We start from the raw sequence: 24,875 nt of genomic DNA, 5'->3' as shown, positions 1-24,875 counted from the left end.
ACAATGAATACCATAATAAGTTCATATCTAATTTGCAGTTAAATTTAATATAGTAAAAGTTGTCCTTCGTTTAATACTGTCACTGAGATACCCAGAAAATTTACACCTTAAATAATACTATGGAAACAATTTACTTATCCAGCAACAATTTTAAAGGTATGTTTTGAAGTTAACACTTTTTGCAATGTTTTTTGACGAACAAACTTCAAAACTTAAATACTTGACAGACAAAAAAGCAAAAGCTATTTAAGCTAGGAAAGTTTTCAGAAATTTCCTAGCAATGCAATTCTTTGTGAAACATCCGTAAACATCGCAATATCTGATTGTAGCGAAAGATCACCTGAGAAGGGGATTCATAAATCTATGAAATCATCGATCGTCCATCATGGTTCCCATCCATAAGGTTTACAGACAAAATGAAATACTTATATACCGATGCGAATGAAAATAAGAACTAATGTTTTAATGTTAAATTATTTGTTATGGGTAACCGGACATTTAACTGTTTGAAAATGACCTTGACTTGACGTTCAACTTTTTACACTTGCTTTAATATAGATCCACTTTTGAAAGCTGGGTCAGAAGTGCACCTAGGGGGGTAAATTTGGGGATAAACTCCCCTCTCGCTCTTCAAAACAGGTTATACAGCTACTCGTTATTAAAAGAAAAGAAAAAAAAAAAAAAAAAAAAAGGTGCAAGCAGTTTCCACGAAAAGACAGTCAATAATCTCTTGAAATTATCTTCCGGCTTCTTATAGTGAACTTTCATTAACTCTGATATAGATGTTGTATTTGCTGTTATGTTATAACTTTTATTAACGTAATCTATACACAAAGTGAAATCCGCATAATATCAGCTTTTATAATAATTTTATTATAAAAGATAATAAAAATTTTGAATTATACCACGCTTTCACCTAAATTCTTTATTTGATAATTATTTAATTAAATTTTATAAAAAACAGATCTAATGTCTAGAGACTGACAGTCGATCAATCGATAACTACGTAAGACGCATTTCAGATGGAATTCAAAGAAACGGTTTTAGTTTCGAAGAACTCGGCGCGGGGGGGGGGGGGAGGATAACTTTGTAGAGACATTATAGAATTTTTCGAAACAAGGAAATCAAATCGAAGAAATGAGAAATGCCCTCGCCGGGACTCGAACTACGGACCTCTCGAATACGCGCCGAGTGTGCTGACCACTACACCACGAAAGCATGCTAAGAAGGCGAGAGAAATACCTTATATACTCCCCTTTTAAAGGGCGACTGGAGATTAGAGGACCCAATCGCCAAATCGAGAATCATCATCCACCACCCTTTTTAGTTCGGGCGCCACTGTAGAGACATTATAAATTTTTTCGAAACAAGGAAATCGAAGAAATGAGCAATGCTCTCGCCAGGACTCGAACCGCGGACCTCTCGAATACGCGCTTAGTATGCTGACCACTACACTGCGAAGGCATGCTAAGAAGGCAGGAGAAATACCTCATAACTTAAAAATATACGGTAGGTTTCGTAATAATAATGCTTATTTATGTACGCTAACAACTCTCAGATATATATGGTGGTAATTAAAGATAGGTTAAATAACGAATAAATAAAGCATTAAAAAAGAGAAACTTATAATCTAAATTTTCAAAGTTCACTCTAACAAATCTAGTTAGATGGTTTTGTCCCAAAAGAGCCTGGAGGATTTTATTTCCGATTTCGCCCGAAACTGAAATAGCTTTTGACCATCATTCTTATATTAGCCTTCGTTTCCTATTCACTCGTATAAACGTAAAAGAGGGTGTGCTTATGACACTGTACTTTCCGTTCGTTATACTAAAACAATGACCTGATTCGTGTTAGCTTATTTTCACCATTGACCTTTCTTAGAAACCAATTTATAAATTTCTAGTAGCAGCTTTAATCCTCCAACCTCACTTTTTTTTTTTTTTTTTTTTTTTTTTTTTTGGCTTGTCGCACGGCACCAGTAAGCCTAAGGAGTTCTTTAAACAAGATTTTAGAAAGAATGGAATATACTGCAACTCAAGCCCTAGTTTATGGTGGCATGTCATTTAGCTTGAAACATATATACAAAAGTGAAAAGAGGCATTAGATTTGAAGATTTAACATTGCAATGAAATTTTTCTCATAAGTACGGACAATAAAGCTATTGATTAGAAAAGTCACGTACTCCCAAAAGATGAAGAAAAACTAAGTATAAAAACATAAAATAATTCGTTTTAGAAGATTGTAAGGAATTTTATGGTAATTAATTAGTTATTTCGATTTCAGCCTTTACTATAACTTCTCCTTTAAGCATTTTCCTCCCCCAAATGCAAATTATCGAGTATTTAAATTGAGATTGTTGGATCTGAGAGAGTTTCTGGCATCGCGTGGGCACTAGGTGTTTAGATCAGCTCTAATAGTTGTAATTATTCGGCTTAGTGTTCTCTCGCTGCCGATACCTTAATTCTGACGCTCCGGTAGAGTTAGACAGACTGCTTCTAGTATACTATTTAATTGTGTAATCTTTGATTACACTTCAAAGTTTAAGTTAAAATGGACTGTTCTACTTATTTTGCATCACCACGAGTTGTGGTCATTGTAGCACAAGATCGTACACTTATGTTCTAATTTCTGATTAAATAAAAAGGTTATTTTAAGCTTCTCAATACATTGTCAAGGCTCTCACACACAGAGATAATTCGTTTCACGTTTTTTAGGGCTATAGAACTAAAATAATATCAAGTGTAACCCTATAAGATCGTGCACTTATGTTCTAAATTCTGATTAAATAAAAAGGTTATTTTAACCTTCTCAATACTTTGTCAATGCTCACACACACAGAGATAATTCGTTTCACGTCTGTTAGGGCTATAGGACTAAAATAGCATTACCGGATCAAGTGTAACCCTATAAGATGTCCGGAAGAATTAAGAGCCATTCCGAAAATACACGTAATAAAAATGCAAATGATGAAAATGTATAAAATAATGTTAAAAGCTTCCAATAAAACAATACAAAATAAAACGAAAACCAAAATAGTTATGCAGTATTGTTTCCAGATTAAATCAAATCCCAACAAGATAAATAAATCACAAAAAAAGTGTTATGCCGTTGAAAGCAGTGACTTGACGTTCTCTTGTTTATAGAAGGGGAAGGGGCGAAAACACGTAGGACTGAGTTCTAAAAAAAATTTTTTTTTTTTTTTTTTTTTTTCTTTATAATAGTGAAAAATATTTACTCGAAACTGGGGGGGGGGAGGAATTACATATATGTAGGTTGAAAACTGTTATATGCTGAAATAATTGGATCAACTAAAAGCTCTCACCTATTTTATGGCGTGAGCTGGCACCAACTCCGGCTTAGATTAAATGTAATTTTCTTCGCATAGTGAAAACAATTGCAACTCATTCCCGACGTTAAAATGAAATTCTTATCAGTACACACTTTTTTTTTTTTTTTTTTTTTTTTTTTGAAGGGGGATAGGTATCGGAACAGAATAACCGGTGTGAAACATTGTATGTAAGAAATATTACTTAGGATGGTGTAAAATACTACACGTATGCTATTGTGAAAATAATTGCACAAAATAGTTATAAAGGAGTACCTGAACATCAAATAATTTAATAATTATTGGAAAATAATTTGGCAATAATTTTGGTTCTTAAAATAGTATTACGCATATTTTAACAAAATTCTTTATACGACTTAGTCGCTGTTAACAAATTTTTCTTTGTACTGTAACTTAAAAATTTAAGCCGTTAAGAAAGAAATTAAATTTCAGTTGTGTTAATAATATATTAAAATATAATTCACAATTAAATATTTAAAAATTTAGCATTCATTTATTAACATTTGTTAACATATGTCTGAGAGTTCAATATGGATAGCATCTTAAAGAATTCTGACATGTGATAATTAGACAATTTTTATAACAAATTAAACAATACTTTTATGTCTTGTACACACAGTGGCTCCAAAATCATGAATTTTGTTTCCTTCTGTATAATATTGTGATTTTTCAACAAATGCTCAAACTACCTAATTGTATCTAATTCACTGCACTGAAATAGTCATAAGTTAATTAAAACAGATAAAAGTTAAATTATTGAGTGGTTAAATTATTAAAACGATTTGATATTATATAGGAATGTAAAATAAACTACTCCTAAAATCTAATTTTATGAGATTAATAATGAACATTCTATTAATTTTTGCAGGTACGTACTGCATTGTAAGTTATTACAATATGATTATTTTAAAACTGCAGTTCAGAATGTAACTTTATATAATAATACTGCTTCTAAAGAATAAAGTAAAGTTAAATTTAATTTTAAATAATTCTCTTGCGCCATTGCTTCAAGGAATGAAATTTGAATTTAACAAACATTCTCTATTCGTAAAAAGCAAATTTAAAGTTAATAAATTTAAATAACATTTAATGCAAGCAAATAAATGATTAATTATTGTTTCGAACTAATCTACAATATCATTTAAATTCTGACAGCATATGTAAATCAAGTGCAAGTATCAAAATCCATGAATAAATATAAATATAAAATTAAAATTCCAAAGATTATTTAATCCTAAAAAATTTTATTTATAAAAATGCATAAGTGAATGATTGTTGAGCAGGCAGGAAACAGACTTATCAAGGGGAAGTTGCCTCCAAACCTAATACATATGTTCTCGACCCCTTTACATATGCTCTCAGAATTTAAATGATATTGTAGATTAGTTCGCAACAATAATTAATCATTTATTTGTTTGCATTAAATTTCATTTAAATTTATTAACTTTAAATTTGCTTTTTACGAATAGAGAATGTTTGTTAAATTTATATAATAATATGTTGTTTCAGCCAATGCACTTTTGAAATGCATTTTAGGAGGATATCTATAAAGCAAATAATTTATTTCCTCAAAACAATATTAATTATTTGCAAATAATGTATTTAATTACTTATTTTCTAGGAAGATGCTTATTACAGGATGCTATTTCTTTGGGATGCTTAAAAATGTTTTTCGGTCATGCTAATTACGCAGAAAAATATTCAGCACATCCCTCTATTGAAATGATGATATATTATCTTAAAAAAAAAAAAAAAAAAAAAAAAAAAAAAAATCTGGGAAGATGTTGATTACAAGGTACCATTTGTATAATACACCATAAAATGCCGTATACTTGCGGTGGTTCTACAAACACCATTTAGCGCACCCTCTATTGTATTACGCATGATGCGCTAAATATAAACTATGGGCCGGAACTCAATTTACATTTGTCCATATTATGCAGGATTTTCAAAGGAACTTAACGAAGATTACTATTGCGTCATGAAACAAAATCGCATATGTTTATCCCTTTAACATACATTGCCGGAGTCAGTTTAGCTTCCGTTCATGTAACCTCAATTGGCAATGACGTCATAAGGCGGGGAATAGGAAACTAAAGAAAAAAAAAAAAAAAAAAAAGTGCAATTGCAACTCACCACAGAAAGGAATGCCTAGCGGTATCCAAGTGCCGTTGGCGGCACACACTCGACGAGCAGGTCCTAATAGTTCAAATCCACTATCGCAGGTATATGTTGCCACTGTACCAGGGCCGATGACCTCGGAGGAGAATGCAATGCTGGCATGAGCCGGAGATCCAGGATAGCCGCAGGCACGCACTAGGTCAGGAATGAAGGAAGACGATGAAGGCGGGAAAGAAAAAAAAAAAAAAAAAGCGTTTGTTAGAGACATACTTATTGAATTTGATGTTCAATATAAAGAAAAATTATTTGTCTGATAAATATATACTAATAGCGCTTACCTAATTTATACATAAAATTTTGAAGGCATAAAAATATTCCAGAAACTTTCACATTCACCGTACGTAATTGTCCGATAAATTGTCCAGATTTTTTAATTAAATCTCTCGTATTTATTACACTCTGTTTTATCAATAATGTTATTACGTTTAATAACTTGAGATTTCCCCTGCTTTTTGAAAATGTGCTTAAAAATGTTCAATAGGGATTGAAAAAAAAAAAATTAAGGACGTAGGAATATTATTAGCACACTTGTGCTATCAAATTAAAAAGTCATAAAGCGAAATCTTACATCCTTTGGCATTAACACAATTTTAATTTTTCGAAAACATTAACAGAAAATAAATAACTTTATTATCTAATTTATTTACATGAAATCACGCTACTCAGTTTTCGTTCTGTCTGGCTACTTTTGATAACCCTTATGCAAAAATGGGATGTATATCTGTTTTGGAGCAGTCTCACTCAGACAGGCATTTCGCCTTCCGTGTTTAAACGCAAGATATTTCTTGTCTGTAAAAGAGAATGCCTAACTGTTAATAACAATAATACTATACGAGAAAATAAAAAGTAGAAATAGACGGAAGCTGCTTGAGTTGTTATTTACACATTTTTTAAACGCTAAAACTTGAATCGTGTTTACAAACATTATTTTGTATAGTGAAATTCTGAAGAACTTTTATATTAATTTTTAAATAACAATTTCAATGATTTAACTCGAAAAAGTTATTTTTATGCTTACTTATTAAAGCTTGGAGAACAGTCTGCCACGAAAAGAGACACTTTTATGGAGTACTTCACAATGGAAACTATTTTACATTAACTTTTGCGTGGGTAAGGGAAGAATAGTTCATCGAAATCCTTTATGCTCCCGTATACTCTAGCTTTTGAATTGAATTTACGGTATGTATACGTCACGAGTTGCTTAATTTTAATTTTTATCGTTACTTATTTCAGACGTGCAGAGGTAATCTTTTCATTGAATTTTCATGTTTGAAGATAATTAATTAAAGCCTGGAGTAATATCAATTTCAATAACTATCTTCAGAAACATTATTTAAATAAATTATGTACTTTAATAATTCACTGACACTAGCGTATGATTTCGAAAATTTAAGTTATGCTATAAGTTTTATACTGCACGTTTTTTAGAACTTGTTCTGCTCTACTTTTCTTCTAATAAAGGCTTTACTCGTATTTAAAATTTTTATGTTTACTGATTTCTTTTAAACAATAATCTAATGTAACAATTAAATGAAGCTAAATTAAAGCACTTTAGCTCAAAGACGACTGAAAATAATAGCAATTAGAGTTAAATTCAAGAAATTAATGTTGAGATACGTTAAATCAAAGCTTTCAATTGCGTGTCTACCGTAAGTTTTTTTTTTACTTCTAGTGGAATTACCTACTTTTGAAGAGAAGACATCGATCTTCTATTTCTCGAAATACGTTGAGCTTTTAATTAGTACATACTCGAAACAAAGGTACATTTTTGCCAATTAATAATTTTCAAACTGATACGATACTCCTGCAGCTATTATTAACATTAAAACTTTACGTATAATCGTTTACATACAGCGATCGTTAGAATTATCACAACGTATTAAGTAACACATACAACTGATTTCCAATGGGCATCTATTTATTTTTTTAATTAATTAGAGTCAAAAATCACTGGGAATTCACTGGGGCAAAATATTTTTAATTAATAATTAATAATTACATTTCATTAAAAAATAAAATAAGTTTTTTCTACCTTCCCCAACCTTTTCGTTATTTTTAACAACCTACACAAATAAATTTTCATGATAATTTTTTTATCCGCCGACCATTGACAAATGTATTTCAGAAACAACAGTCGACATTTTCAGAAAATTAAAATTGTTTTAAACAAATGCTGATACCTATATCATCGCTAAACATTTCGTTCGTACTGTCATAAATATTTGTTATAATAATACAATATAGAACGAAATATTTATTTTCATAACTTTTATAATGAGAATCCATCTCCTTGGGCTTCCAGCATTTACTCCGACCTTACTCAGAAAATCAGCAGGCAATTATTTACAAACAACTTGTTTTGCCTCAAGGCTCTCGCAAATATTTTAGTAGCACCTTCAGGCAATACGTTGAACTCTTCCACTAGACTGTATTATTTATTTTACGAAGCTGTTTTATCGAGTAAAGCATGATGTGAGAAAAGATGGCTTGAGTCAGATATTCCACGACTTTTCTTACTTAATGGAGCTTGGTATGAGATAAGGGTGATGAGGGTATTTATTTCACGTTTCAGCTCACCTACTGCGCGGTAACAGGGACAAGTCTCTGAAGTGTGATAAATTTCAAAATTAATAAGACCAAAAAGAAAGCTAAGACTATTGAAGAAAGGTAGTCTATATGTTATTTTTCAGTACTAAAGTACCAAAAATTTTACGGCAATTTTATTTATTTATTTGCTTCCTCTGATTTTACGGGCAACAGTAAACATAATTTTGTAGAGCCATTGGGTATTTTGGAAGTAGGAAAGATGAGCAACACCTTCGCCTGGAATCGAACCACGGACCTCTGGAACACGCGCCCAGTGTGCAGACCACCACACTACCAAGGCATGCCAAGAAGGCAGGAGAAACACTTCATATACTCCCCCTTTTAAAGGGTGACTGCAGTTTTAGGGACTAAATCGCCAAATCTTGGGTGTGGAGAATCATCATCCACCACCCTTTTAGTTCGGGTGTCACTATAGAGACATTAGGTATTTTAGAAGCAGGAAAGATGAGCAAAACCTTCGCCGGGAATCGAACCACGGACCTCTGGAACACGCGCCCAGTGTGCAGACCACCACACCACCAAGGCATGCCAAGAAGGCGGGAAAACACTTTATAATTTTATGTATCGAACATGTGCAGCATTTACTATCTCTCAAAATATAGGAAAATATTTAAAACCGTTAAATTACGAATATATATGACAAGTTTCAAAATTTATAACTGACAAAAACCGACAGGTTTTCTTTAAGGCAACATGGCTCAAAGATAACCTTATGCCATAACCTAATACTATCATCAAGTTTATCTTGTCCCATGCTTTAGATTGTGACTATAGCGTTGTGTATACACTATTGTCAAAGTTATGGTCATCACTTAATAGCGGACTTTAAACAAATTTGCAGTGTATTGAAGATAAACTTATTTTGCTGAGCTTAGAATACTACGCACTTTATACATGAAAAAAATATTAAGCTATTAGCATCGAATGACCGTGATTTAAAAATTGAAAATATATTTATAAATTTTAAAAGGGCAATTTTGCACTTACATAATAATAAAATATAAATTCTATTACTTGATTTACGTTTCGTACCATCATTTACCTTGATAAAGGAATATAACCAGTATGACTACCGTTAAATGATTCTGCTCGAGTTATGTTATGCATAGGATTTCTCTTGCAACATTTTTGTTTTAACCTGATATTTAATATGTTTTCACCTGATATTTTAACTGTTTGATATTTAATGGCAATTTATTTGTTACAGTACGACTACCGAAAGACCGGTTACAGGAAGTTCAATTTGCTGAAAATATTACTTACGCAGCTATATTACTATACTCCCTATTATCTAATGCATGCATTTACATTACTTCTCAAAACAGTCTTTCAATAAGAAGCGTGAGTACTTACAGTTGTAACATAAATTGGTTAACATTTTTATTATTTTTGCTACAATTAATTTAAGTTGCTAGAAAAATTTGGGTACCCTGCTTCGGGAAGGCATCAGTAAGCAAGACGCATAGTATTTCTTATTAAAACAGGAAAGTCATGTAGGTGTTTCTTATGAGTTAATGCGGCGGTTCTCAACCTTTTGACTAACGCGTACCATCTAAATAAAAATTGGAAACCTTTAGTACCACAACTACAAAGTACTACTACCACCACCACTCTTGAACAAAGCTCAGATCGCATAAATTTACGAGTGTTAGAGAAAAACTCAAAATCAGTAGAGGTTTTAATTTTTGAATTTAATAGTTAAAAACACTTTGCTTCTTTGCGTACCACCTATTTTTCTCTTGCGTGCACCACCAGCGGTACGCGTACCACCGGTTGAGAACCTCTGAGTTAATGTATTTATCAAATAAATTACAAGAAGTTTGCAATAGGAGATTCGACATGGAAAATTATGTAAACGTTAATTAATCGACGATGTTTTAATTTTAAATGCAACTAACAATGATCTCAATCATATGGTTTGAAGGAATTATCGCATTCTCCCGTTCTCGCTTTTCTGGTGTAAATGGGTTATACATCCAGGCAACCAACAGAAGGTCTATGGGGTCTATGGTAAGTAAGTCATGGTAAAATGCAAATTGATTTTTCAAAAGTTTCGCTACGAAAAGCCTAATAAACTCTATACGGTTACATGAAATAAAAGAAGTAAACTGAAGTAAGTTTGCGCTATATTTTAAGTTAATGATTTCGATTTTTTTATTTTATGAAGAACAATTTTTATAGTAAAAATAATAAAGGGCAAAGTTTTAACGTCAGATATTTTCCCCACGTGAACTCTTGTGGTGCAATATAGGAAATCGAAATGACGTCTTAGTTAAAACGCTTTAAATCCTCGTTTTTAACTCTTTGCTTTTTAATACTATCCTGTAACAATAGGATTATAAATAATACTTATTTCAATCCCCATTAATGTTATATATTAAAACTCCATACCTTAGTATTAATTCTATAATTTATTGAAATATGTTCCTAGTCATGCTAGTTATCAAATTACGCTTTTTGTATGATTCAGGCAAATTTGTTTGCAAAAAACGTATCACTTAAGATCATTACTTATATGCATTTCACTTCGAAGGAAAAATAAAAATGTGCTTCTTTTATCTAGAAATGTATCATTTTATTTTCCCTTAAGATTTTTATAATAGTTTGTCTACCACAGGAAAAAAACTTCACGAATGAAAAACATTGATTTAAATGGGTTTTCATCCTCCATATACTCAGCAAAACATTCAAATTTAAAAATATTTTCTGTCCTTTTTTTAAATTGAAATCAATGTTGAAAATATGCGAGTGGGCTTTACAGCAAACTGAAATGTTACGAACTACTACCAAATCGTTAAACAGCCCGATCCATTTTCATTTCTAATGCAAAACCCATGACAAGTTAAAAACACATGACAATAAACAAATAGCAATCCTTCTCGGCCTGAATCCATTATAACTTCTACCTTATACCACTTGATATAGGTCATAGACAAGAAATAGGTTAATTACAAAATACTATTTACAGTCTATTTGCCTCAAAAAAAAAATATATCGATTTAAAGAGAATCGAAGCTCAGTTATGAACGCATTTTTCGTCTCACGTTTTTAAAAATTATGATTTATATTATTTTAGAGATAGCTAATTAATCCGCATTTTTAGCAGTTTCAGAACTGAAGAAATCAAACCTCGTAAATAAAGTTTAAAAAAGGAAGAGCAAAATACTGTAAAAAGATACTGAAATGGGAAGAGAGGAATCTGTTTCTAATTTTAAGTTATAAGAAATTTAATACTAATGTTTTTATTTATACATATTTTCAGTAATACAAATTCCACATAACTGAAAATTAGCACAAATATTTGCCAGTTTTTATCGGACGGATATGCAGATTGAAGAAGGACATTTTTCTAATCCATGACCTAAATTTGATAGTCAAATGTAATGACCCTTGAAGAAAAAGAACAATAATATCTATTTAATGGAGTAAATTTACATGTTACTATGCAATATTTTGCTGCTTTATAGTCCATTATAAAATAGTGCCGTTACCCATTTTGAGATCTTTTCTCTAGATCGGATTAGCTAAAGTAGATGCAATCCTTTTATGAATATATTACTTTTATACTAATCTCCTCCTCTCCTTGATCATCGTTATCTTAATGCAGGTCAATCCAATTTCTATGAGAATAAAGCTCCTTGAATTTTGCTTCCCTTCAAGAAGCTTTAAACGATCTAAAAAATATGTGATATCCTGATATATCCAAAAATGTAAACATTGTCGCAACAACAGAACGGAAAACATTATTTGTTTTCTGATTCTAAACATTGCTTATTAAAAATATATAGTTGTATGCCTGCACTTCGACTTCTTTCCAGTTTTCAGTTAGTTCCTTCTAAGAATATATATATGATCTCTTTTCTGGTTTTTAACCAAATCGAAATATATTTACGAATAAAAGACTTTTTTAAACAATTCCTATAAACTTGTGGAGACATAAGGATTTTTGAAAGCAAGAGAGATGAAAAAGAACAACGCCTTCGCCGGGAATTGAACCACGGACCTCTCGAATACGCGCTCAGCCTGCTGACAACTACACTAGGAAGGCATGCTAAGAAGGTGAGAGAAATACCTTATAAGCGGAAAAAAATCACAGTAATGAGAGTTCTGCATAGTTGAAAATTAGTAAGAGTTTCTACTGAAATAATGCCAACGTCAATACGAAAGCAGCTAGAAATGCTTATGATCTTACTATTATTACTTTTAAACAGTATAAGTTACTTTTTCACTCCTTAATCTCGTGCCTTCGTGGTGTAACTGAAATTCCGTCCGGCTGGCTTGAAATTCGAATCCAGGCAAGAAGAGTGATGATTTTTTTCATATTCCCTTCTCTGAAATAAACCTAATCTGTCTACAGTGCCGCTCGAACTCAGATGTGGTAGACGATAATTCGTCACCAACAGGATTTGGCAACTGGATCCCTGCCTCCCTAATTGCCCTTTAAGTGGAGAAGAATGTAAGGTGTTTCCTCCCTCCCCTATCGAGTGCCTTCGTGGTGTAATTGAGACACGTCAGGCTGACAATCCGAACGTTTGGAGTTCGAATCTCAGCTAGGGCAATGCGCATTTTTCATGTTTCCCGCTTCGACAAAACTAATGACTCTACAACTTGATTTGACGCATTACTCACAAGTGAACTCTTGAAATGAGTTTTTTTCAGTAACAGCTGAACGCAATGCGCATTTTTCATGTTTTCTGTTTCGACAAAACTAATGACTCTACAGCTTGATTTGACGCATTGCTCACAAGTGAACTCTTGAAATGATGCTTAAGCCTAAGCATTTGTAACCATACTGAAGAACATTATTCATGTCTAAGCCAATGTTTCCCAGTTGGTGTGTCGCAACATAAATATACGCGACGGCTCACGAAGTCTGTCAGGGAATTTTCAAAAAATTAAATATATATGCCATTCAGGAAGAGTCTAACAAAAGACTGTTCCAATGTAACATAAAGCTATTAATGCAAGGATAATTTTTAGTTTGGGTATATCTACTAGAAATAACATACAAAGTATCACTCAGCTAACATTCATTGAGAAAATTAGTATTCAACTTGTTAACCTATTCTCTCATGGGGGGGGGGAGAATGAAAAAAACTTCTAGATACCGGCAGTACAATCCTGTTTATGCATGGTGTCAATGTCAAACAAATGCAAACAGGGTGATAAAAATTTGTTTCCGTTTGCAACATTACACTTGTGAAAAATCAGCGTTTTATGAAATAAAAACAGAGACATATAAAAGGGAAAGGCACACTGAAGATGATTTGCTTATTGGTTTGTCGATCATAAAAGCCTCACACTGACAAACCCTGTGGCAGTGTGCATAGACTTTACATCCATAAATGAGTCTTAACATGATAGTCATAATAGCAATAGTAATAAAAAAGTAATGATCCTGAGTTATAAGATGTGTGTGTGTATTTAATTACGGCAAAGCACACTAGGGCTATCTGCCTAAGAGGAGGGATGCCTTTGTGGAGGACTTTCTAAGGGAAACTGGCTCGTATACACGTTACACATGGGGAAAACCACGAAAACGCCCATGCAGCCAGCCCGTTCGCGGGATTCGAACCTCGGACCGAACTACCAGTGTTCAGCGACTTTACCGCTCGGCCGCTGGTGGGCTGAGTTATAAGATGAGTGCTCAGTTACCTTCATACTGCTTTAAATCCACCAGTTGCAATGAAAAATGACTACTTTAGTAAAACTTTTCCTTAGTCTAAATCATTAGTCTTTGGATGGACAAGTGACATCCTTACTGTATGTTATATAATATTCATTACACCATTCGGGTTTTCCTAGATACGCAGTTTTACTTGTTACACACTGATATTTAATACGTGCGTTGTATGTTTCTTTTCTTTCCTCTTTTTTTATTACTTCGCAACACTTCTTTGAACCACAGCAGATTTGATAAAGTTCATAGAAAAATATGACCATACTTTTAATTCTACTTTCACACTAATAATCCATTATAATTTTTTAATAACAATCTCATTAAATGCCCTTTTCTTTTTATTTTGCTTCATACCACATTTCACACTTATCAAAATCCTTCAACGCACGATTTTACGGCAAAAATCCGAATTGAGATTCAAGATGAATGCATTAAATATGAAAAAAGATAATAGTGTATTTTATCCTTATGAACTGTTTTCTTTTCCATTTAATATATTTAAATATTAATAAAAAAAAGTTAACCAAAAGTTTCAATCTCTAGAATATTTGAAGAAAATGTGACAAATTCATTCGAAGTGTCAGAAAATAAAAAATGAAATCATAATAATGCTACAACTCGCATATTTTATATTTCTCCCGCAACGTTTTTACCTTTTCTTCCTTTTCATATACCATTCTTTTTTTATTTTTTATTTTATAAAACGGGTAAAAGCACGATGTAACCTCATCGTGGCCTCTCAGTACAACGTCTATTCATTCGTCAAGCATAACGGCACAGCACGGTTTGATGAGTTTACAGCACGGTTTGATGTTACCTCTAATCTGCCGCCTTTCTAACAACGAAAGTTTCAATGCTAAAATAAGTAAATAAAGCTTTAAAACAGCTAAAAGAAGTCTTAAAACAGCGGATTTTTCTTAACATAGTTAGGTGGATGATAATCTGATTCTGAATCCTCAAAATATCTCTTCGAAAGACGGTGTTGCTGATATCAAAATAATTTATTTTAACTTTTATTCTTCAAATTTTGATCTATCAGCCAGTAATCGAAAACATGCCAATGCCTAAAACAAATCAGCAACTACCTACTCAAAATTAGACAGTTATATTTTAGCATTCAAAACTAGGTATTTATTTTTTAAGAAAGTTTAGAAACCTTATAAGTCGCAGATATTTATATTTGTAATGATCTCACGTATACTGTTCATTTGTTTTCCCACAGTAAATTTTGTAATTTTTTAAAAATTCATATCCGTCGACCCAATTTGTATTAATAAGAATTATATCAGTCTTAAGACTTCTTTCGAGAAACTAGCTTTATTTAGTTAATGTAAGCTGCGTTTAACTGCATGAAAGTCTTAGGAAATTACTTTCAGGTTATTTTATTGTTTTTATTAGGCAGAACACTCAGTACGCCTTTACTCTTTCAAAGAATTCCATTAAAGAACGTGACAAAAAGATCAATGTATAAATTAGGATTTTAATAAAACTGTATATCCTTGTTAAAACAGACAATCAACCTCAGGCTTTCTTGGCCAATTCTTTTCAAATACTCAGCAAAAAGATTCTTTCCTCCTTGAAGAATCTAGCAGATTCAAACTTTTCAGATTTTCAATCTAATAATATTCTAGCGATTCTCCAGATAGAAATATATGCATCAGGATGGGTTATCATTGCCTTATTACCTAGCAAGTTTGTAGCCAATACACCATGCCTAATACACCAGCATCGTAGTCGGGTTCTGTTAAACTCAAAAACCTTAATATTCGGACAAAATGAACTCCAACTTTTCATCCCTGGTTAGAAATATTAATAGTCGAAGTTTATTAGCATTGTTTTTCTTCCATAGCTATGTAACATACTGACATGAAACAAGAGAAACCGAGAGGCACTAGCGCCAAAGACCGGAAATTTTCAGGGATAGGGGGTTGAGCTGCACGACAATATCATTTCAAAAGAATTCCAAATTGACTTAAAATCGCTTTACAACGCATGAATCGGGTTATTCAATTATTTATAATATGAGTCTGATGTAAAGTATATTAATATTTTATTAATTATAGAAAAGAAATAAGAAATTCAGAACCAAATCCAGAAAGACACAAAAGAAATTAAATACAATGCCAGTAAAATTCAAAATTCCCTATAAATATGTAATAAACAACCAATAGTCACGAAACCTGAATAATTATTGATATAGGAAATAGAAATTTACTAAAAATATAAACAGGGAGAGGAATGCAATCAAAATCGGATTCAACGTTATCAAGAGGAGGTTTACATTTTTAGTAAATTTGTATTTCCCATATGAATAATTCTTCTGATTTAGTGACTATTGGTTGTATTTTTTATAAAGAATTTTGAATTTTATTGGAATTGTATTTCATTTTTTTTTTTTTTTTTTTTTTTTGTGTCTTTGCGGATAGGGTTCTAATGTTTAATTTCTTACCTATAATTGATGTATTTTTCAGCAAAATGCTGGGATAATTTTAAGTTTAAAAAAATTGATACTTAAATATTTAAGTACATATTCTAAATTTTATATCCTTTGATTTGTTTCATTTTGTAACTTTCTTGAACTTTTATATTTAGAAAATCCCAAGTAGGGAAGGAAAGCTTTAAGGTACATACTATTGTGCGGATAAACCCTGTAATTTACCATATCTTGGAGTAAAACAAAATTAAATACAAATATTTACTGAGTAAACTTTAGTTGAAGCTTCATATAAAACTATAAAGGTCTCCAGATTAAGAAACCTTTGATCAAGTAATATTTAATAAGAAATATTTTGCGGAAAGTCACTAGGGATGGAGGAATGAAATTTATACAATTTAAGTTTCACTAATTTGATAAATTTCATTTATTGCTGAAAAAAACTTTCCTTGGTAAAGCGCAAAAATTAAAAACCGCGCGACTGGGTGATCTACTGGAAGATGCGAGGAAAAACCGGATGCCTCACGATGAAACCAGAACAATCGGCAGCTATGATATTGCATTCCACGTTCACCTCAAAAAACTAGATGCTTACTAGTAATAAATACATGGTAAAATAATTTGTCCTGCCTTTCATTATATCGGTTAGTTATAATTCAGTAGATGGATATAAATTGCATGAACAACGGAAAATTATAAACACATATATTATTAGTTCTAAATAGTAATTTTGCTGATATAGTATTAATGCATGAGGACAGTAGATGAAAGCACACGCTTTGCTGCCTTATATATGCTTAGACAGAACTTATTGATAACATGAATATTAACAATAATGTAATTAAAAAATACCTAGTTTATACTTCACAAGATGAAAATATCCAACCTGAACTCTATGTTACTAAAGAACAGATTATTTAACAACTTTTTTATTTTTATTTTGGTCAGTCACTAGCAAATGTTTTGCTTCTAACAGAAAAATGAAAAATTATATCTAATAAAGCTATGTACCGCAATGACAACAAATCTGAAATAACGTGAATAAAGAAGTTTACATTTTTCAGTATAAAATTTCAACGAAGAAAACAATAATTATTTATACACAGAATTCCATAAAAATTTTTAATATACATTTTGTCCTGAACATAATATACATATTGTCCTGAACCAATGTTTACTGTCTCAATGTATTAAAAATATATAACAATTACTCAATTTTTTTCCATTTTGCAGAAAGCAAATCATATTCTAAAATTTAAAAAAAAAAAAAAATTAACGCATAATATCTCACCTGATGAAATTACTAGTGCAGCTGATATTATGTAATAGAAGAGCAAGTCCATTCTAATAGAAAACATGCTTCCGCGTTTAAAACCAAAACTTCAAGGTAAGGTCTACGCTCACAACATCAAAAAGCGTTACGTCACTCACTTTGAAGTACATTAACTCCGCTATGTTTGAAACCTTCGCTTATAGCAGCAATGAGTTTTAAGAGACGAATGTTCGTGACGTCACTTGAACTTGAGACCAATGACAGCTTCCACGATCTTCAAATTCACGGTTATTGACCGGACTAGGCTTGGCGTGAAATCGCTAATTTGGCTTCATTTTACGAAAAACATTGTACTTGAATATACACCGTTAACTATCGTTATGCTGAAAAGATCGAAGGGGAGAAAAAGCATTCAATGTATTAAATTTCGCACAAATATTTCGCTTTCACATGTTTTTAAGATTAATTTTAATTAAAAAAAGGTATTTCATTTTGTCCAGATGACTAATACATACACCAAAATATAATATCGTGAGTGATATTAATTCTCAACCGTCATTAGAAATAATTCTTGATATTTTTTTACTTTTTTTCTTTGAGGGAAAAAGTGCTTATTTTGTTTGATCCGTGAAATATTTCGATTCATATCTTACAGTTTAGCAATAAATTATAAAAGTTTTACTCACGATCATTGTCTATACTCTTTATCTTCTGCTTATCTAGGTCTCATAAATTTATAGTTATTTTCTTACAGTTAAGCTATGTCTATTTAGTACGGAAAAGAAATTTTCGTGGAAGTTGCATGTTATTTTACTATCAGGGATAACGACAAAAAAATTATGTACACGTCCCATTCTGCTAGTAATTAAAAATCTGAGACGGATTTGGTGGTAAGCTGCAACTTCACCGACATGTAATGTGGTGATCGTCTGTAAGTTCGTCCTCCTTGTCTGTAAGTTCTCATATATAATAACACGTAGTACATAAAGACACCACTGTCTCAAGAATCCGGGTTTTACGTCTAACTAGTAGGATGTTGCTCGTATTACATCAATAACGGTTTTCTGACTCTACTCGGTTGAAGAAAATATGGCGGATTAATAGACAGGACATTTTATTACACGAACATATCATATAATACATACTTTCTGTTACATATAACATAGCTTACAGTCACATTTTGGACAAATCCGTCTGCTTGAGTTACTCCGCTCAGTTTGACCCGAGTTTCACTTTCATCTCTCGTATCATATTTCCATGCAAGCGCATAAGCTATACTGTATTCACATTTATGCGAATATAGTGCACATTTATATCGCCACAATAACACTATAAATAATAATAAAGTTATAAATAATTTACATCATTGCTTATGTTATTACACAGCAAATGTGCCAAGCATAACATTTATACATTTATACTGATGCATGACAGTTGTTAAAAAATTTTATCAACTTTGTACTATTAAAATTTTTTGATCATTAAATAGATAAGTGAAAGTTCACTTACCTTCTAAATAGGGCTGCCCTGAACTGCCTGCTTTTCCTTCTTGTAGGTATCCGTCTCTATGATGAACTTCGATTCACTTCGAAACACAGCTATAAACTTTTTAAGAAATTTTAATTCGTATGAAAGATATCTACAAAATATTTACAAGTTATAATGATTACAAGCATCATTTATACGGAGACGGTCTATCGTTATACATCTGTTAGACGCGTCAGCCGTTCAACTGACTACTTTTAGTCTCTTTCGCCAGAGGGCGTTCGTGGAAGTAAAGTTCTAGTAAGCAAACGCGACACTCCCACCTTGAGGTCCAGTATCAACAGAGGATGGACCTCAACTGACCTGTAGTTCAAGTCTTTTGAGTTTTCGTCATACGTCGAGTTCTGTACCTCACTAGCATATCCGACTCAGGTGTAAAGTTGAGTTCAAGAGGTATGAGGTTCTTAGTAGGTCTTATAATCTCCCCTTGTGCAGTTTTCAGTTTCACTAATCTAATGTGTCCGTCGTGGGATGGAAAAATTTCCACGATTCTAGCTAAGGGCCTGTTTATCCTTTTTTCGTTGTTGGACACAATTACAAGATCACCAACTTTCACAGAAGATGGTTTGCGGATGAATTTTGAGCTTTGTTTTAGTTGCCCTAAATATTCTGATCGAAATCTTTTTCGTAAATCTTTTCTCAATTTGGCTCTGTAAAGGTATCTTTTATTGATGGATTTAGAATCCAAAAGATCTAATTCAGGAACTCCAGTCTCTGGAATTTCTGTTAGAAACATTGCTGGGGTGAGAGCTCTTAAATCCTTTACGTCTTCTGACAAATACGTGAGAGGACGGTTGTTCATAATGCTCTCGCAGTCACAAATGATTGTCAACAATTCTTCGTAGTTCAGAGAAGATTTTCCTAGTACCTTTCGAAGAATTCTCTTTAGTACTCCAATTAATCTTTCCCACCACCCTCCCCACCATGGCGAGGAAGGGGGAATAAATTTCCATTCAATTTTCTTAACTGTTGCATTTTCTAAGATAGAATTCCAATCTATGGTCTTAAACAAATTATTTGATCCAACAAAATTGGTTCCATTGTCGGAGTATACAGTGACAGGTCTACCCCTTCGAGCGATGAATCGCCTGAACGCGTGCAGGAAACTTTCAGTTGATAGAGATGAGACTAGCTCTAAGTGAACTGCTCTATATATTGCGCAAGTAAAAATGACGATCCATGTTTTTTGGCCTCCTTTTAAAATTAAGGGACCCGTCAGATGAACACCAATAATCTCAAAAATTAAAGCATCTCTTATTCTGTCTTCAGGTAGTGGCGCTTGAGGAATCTTATATGAATCAGAGTGGAACCTTCGACATCGTACACAGTTTTGGATAACCTTGCGTACTGTCTTCCTACTCTTTATGTTCCAATATTTTTCACGCAAAGCGCACATAACAAATTGTACTCCAGCGTGACTTAGCCTTTCATGTTCAGATTTGATCAGTTTTAAGACTAATGGATGTCCTGAGGGAAGTAAAACTGGGTAACGAAAGTCAGCATCATCGTCTCTCTGAAAGATACGTGTTTTCACTTTTATAAGGCCATTGGAGTCCATGATAGGTTCTAGAGCACGTATTCTTTTATCTTTCAATCCTTCGAAAGATTCTCGTTGGATGAGTCGGAAAACCACTGTTTCAGCTCCTTTTAGTTCTTCGACTGAAATTCTCCCATGAGTTCTTTCAGATGGTGGTGTTGTAGCATTTTTAATGAATCTAAAGATCCAAGATACGACCTTTATGATCTTTTCGAATTTTGAAATATTGTCAAAAAGGTTAAATTTATCTGTATTCGTGTTATTGCTGGCTGAAACCACAGTTCGTTTTCTCTCTCCATTTACTATATCGAAGTCAGGATGTTCTCCATCTGCAATAGGCCACTCTTCTGGAGGTCGATAAATCCAATCTGGTCCTTTCCACCATTCGGATTTCCTCAATTCTTTTGCAGAGCAACCGCGTGATGGCAAATCCGAAGGATTAAACTTTCCGGGAATGTGATGCCAGTGATCTAGGTTACTCAATTTTCGAATCTCATTTACTCGATTGGCTACAAAAGTGGACCAATTTTCTTTCTGTTTTATCCAAAAGAGAGCATTTGTGGAATCCGTCCAGTAAAATACTGGAACCTCTTTTAGTTTCAAGTCTTCTCTTATTGTATGAGAGAGCCTGGCTCCAATAGTGCAAGCGAGTATCTCTAGTCGAGGTATGGTGAGTGCTTTTAGGGGAGCAAATCTCGCTTTAGATTGTATCAATTGACAAGTGACTCCACTCTCACCGCTGTGTCTAAGGAAAATGCAGGTCGCATACGCGTCCTTGCTTGTGTCCGAAAATACATGCAGAGTGGTACTTTCGTCTATTTTGGGAAGCAATCTAGGAATTTTGATGTCTTTCAAACATTTTAACTGAGATGACCATGTGAAAAATTTCCTTGCTAGATCATTCGGCAGATTAGTATCCCAGTTAATTTTCTGTTTCCAGCACTCTTGCAGAATCAGTTTAGGCATGAGAGTAACTGGACTAGTAAACCCAATTGGGTCAAAGATTTTACTCAATTCGGAAAGAACAGATCTTTTGCTCGATACAGGGTTTTCTTCATGTTTTACGTGACAAGACAAAGTATCGTCAAACAAGTCCCATTTCAATCCCAATACTGACACAACATCTTCATAATCTTCATCAGAAAGGTTTAGAATTGAAGTTTCATTTTTAAGTCTATTATGTTTCCAACCTCTTAGGTCAAATTTTGCAGTAGCCATTATTTCTCTAGATCCTTTGATAAATGAGTTTAATTCTTCAATTGATTCCACGCTCGCTACGCAGTTATCCACATACATGGCTTTCTTTAGCTTTGAAGCTATTTCCTGATGATGTTTTGGTACATTTTCCAAATGGTAGTTAATTGTGGCAGCGAGTAAAAAGGGGCTGGCGTTTACGCCGAATACAACCCTTCGGTGCCGATATATAGTCAGTTTTTCAGGCTGTCCTTTCTCCCACCATAGGAACCGGAGAAAATCTCGATCCGCTGGGTTCACACCTATCTGAAGAAATGCTCTTTTTATATCCGAAATTACTCCATACTTCCCCTCTCGAAATTTTGTCAAAATTTTGGGGATCAATTCAAGATAATTAGGACCCTTTTCCAGACAGTCGTTCAGAGATACCGAATTTTTCTCCTTTGCAGATGCGTCGAACACTGGTCGAATTTTGGTAGTCGAATTTTCCCGAAACACTGCTCTATGTGGCAGATAATGCCCTTTGATCTTTTCTGCCTCCGAAATATTGATAGGTTCAATTATTCCCTCTTCTACCCAATCCTTTAAAACCGTTTCGTAGGCTTCTAAGGAATTCTTTGTCTGAAGGGTTTTCACGCAAGACTTCAGACTCTTTTCTGCAAGGATTCTATTATCTGGCAACTCAGGATGAATTTGAAGCCATGGAAGTGATACCTGATATCTTCCAGAGTCATCTCTTTCTAAAGTACGGATGAAATAATTTTCTGTAGCCTTTTCTATTTCTTGTTTTGTTTGCGAAAGAGCTGGTTCAGTTATTCCGATAGAATCAAGAGACCACAAGTCACAAATTTTTCTGTCACTAATGTGTAGTGATAAAAGAATTTCATTAAAATTCTTTCCCTTTACCTTCGTTCTCCCTAATATAGTCCAGCCAAGGTGTGTATTCATCGCTACTAAACTTTCCGTTACGTGTTTTACTTCCCCTGTAAAGAGTTTTCTGACATAATCTGCTCCTACAAGCACGTGTATTTCGTTAGGGTGTTTTTCAAATAAACAAGAATTCTCATTAGTTACATCACTGGGAAAAATTTTGTAACCTCTAAGTTTCTTTAAGCATTCCCTATCCCATGATGCTGATAAGATCAAAAATAAATGGAAAAGCTTATGGCGATATGCATAACTTTAGGGTATATATATATATATATATATATATATATATATATATATATATTTACATACGTATAGGTCGGCTGCACAGCAGAATTTCACCATAGGTTGTACATGTATACTTCAACTACACTAACAGGGTAGCTCCATCCCAGGTTTAAGGAAGGACACCCCGAAGGCGCTTAGAGACTCTACAACCCCTCTTTCCCCACCACCAACTACTCGAGAGGATTTTCAGTTCATCGTTTATTTTGAGTGCCCCTTTGCCGCACAGACACTATAGGCTTACAAACGTCCATAACTTCTACAGGATTAAAACCGGGGTACGGCAGTCAGCGTCACTAATCACTATACTGTCTGGATGGTCTTTAAATCTACACCAGAAATTTGGTACGTGTACGAGGGAAAGGTGCAGCCTGGAGAATGCTGCTACTGAGTTCGATTTCGCCCCTGACATCATATTGCGGGGGTAGGAGGCTTTAAGAACGACAGGTACATCTATTAGAAAGCTACGTGATGCTCGCTCACGAGCAACCAGGCCCAGTGATAACTACTATATAGTCTTGTAAGCCTAAGAGCCACTATACTGGGCAACAGGTTCCACTGGAAACCAAATGCATAGGTATCGAGGTTTACTCTGAAGAATCGGTTGTAGAGTAGACTGCTTATCAGATGACTAAGAACGCTGTGGCCTTTGAACACCTGGCCCTAGGCACCAAAGAAAAAGGTTCTTGAGACCGTCGTTGGATCCATCTTCATTACTTGGTCCTGGTTCAAGTCCCCCAGGTTGTCCTTTGCCAAATGTGACAAACAATATTTCAATTTGAACGTGAGGTGTTTGTTTAAGAATGTGAGTCAGAGCACAAGGATTGAGTAACAACGCAACTGGACGAAGTACTGTTTACTGTTATAGTAGATTCAGCTTCAGTAGTGATTCTAAAGTGCAGTTAATGTTGCAGGAAGGCACGTAATATTACTCCGCAAACGTTACTGAAACAGAGCGATTTGGCTGTCAAGATATTCTCGTCTGGAAAGGCGCCATCCATATAGCTACAGGTACTTAAAAATTGGTACTGTAACCAATGAATATCGCAGGGAGATAATATTGCCTCAATAAGAGTCTGCTCCAAGGCGCCATTGGTCTCGATTTTGTATTTATTTGGTACAATATTCCATTACTCTGTGGCTTTCAATATGCTATTGCAAAGTGAGATTATTGTTCGAACGGAGTAAACTGCTTGTTACCTGTGTCTTGGCATTCTCTGAGCAACTGTCTTTAACACAGGAACTTGTCAGCAGTATCATTAGAATCGCCACTCGAAAAGACCAATTTTTTTACGAAAGAGGCTGTTTTGTCTTTATTTAATCCTTTAAACTGATTCTTCTGTATCATTGAAACAAATGGAATGTAACTATGGCTGAGTGAAGTGGCTTTGTAGATTCTGTAACTGTTATATTTACGGTGTTTCCCCCCAAAAAAAAATTTGTTTCATTTAAAACAGCATAACTATGTTTTTTCCACGTGCAGACTACACAACAACTGTAGATGAAAATTTATTGTTCCTCAAGTTTCCTCAAGTCTAATTAATAGTCCAGGTATAGCACTTAAGGAGTAACTTACAGTTATATCCTTTAATAAAGAATAATTTCTAAATATAAATATTTTTGTAATCGTAAACAATTACAGCCTTTGTACAACAACGCACTAAGAAGAAGGGGCACCCAGACCTGACAAACTCGACGCGTCCTTACACGTTTAATCACCCCAACCCGTAGGGCTATCCAAGGAGGCATAACCTTCCGGTCAACCCGAGGGAGCAACTTCAATTTCACAAAGTTTGGGTTTTGTAACTCTTAGAACAATGGTGGACTGCAACGAATCCACCGAAAAAAATAGAATGCATGTTAGCC

General features: G+C 33.6%; 1 protein-coding gene across 3 annotated transcripts in view; it reads right to left on the bottom strand.

Annotated features, from left to right (window-relative positions):
- LOC118203539 (seizure 6-like protein 2) overlaps positions 1–17,727 on the bottom strand; it is an 80,047-nt gene extending 62,320 nt beyond the window's left edge. For 2 of the 3 annotated variants that reach the window (XM_035375823.2, XM_085808755.1), the window contains exons 1-2: positions 17,540–17,726; positions 5,483–5,662 (exon numbers count right to left, since the gene is read on the bottom strand). In XM_035375823.2, coding sequence (XP_035231714.1) covers positions 5,483–5,662; positions 17,540–17,606 — 247 coding nt within the window. In that variant the 5' untranslated portion in view covers positions 17,607–17,726. Of the gene's footprint in view, positions 1–5,482; positions 5,663–17,539 lie in introns of all 3 variants that reach the window. The other variant, XM_035375824.2, reaches the window with a different exon arrangement.
- Between the last annotated feature and the right edge of the window lie 7,148 nt (positions 17,728–24,875).

The sequence above is a fragment of the Stegodyphus dumicola genome, chromosome X2, assembly GCF_044657685.1.
Source record: "Stegodyphus dumicola isolate Sdum_Otavi_A_Nest chromosome X2, ASM4465768v1".
Lineage (NCBI taxonomy): Eukaryota > Metazoa > Arthropoda > Arachnida > Araneae > Eresidae > Stegodyphus > Stegodyphus dumicola.
This window is presented reverse-complemented; position numbering and strand designations above follow the sequence as displayed.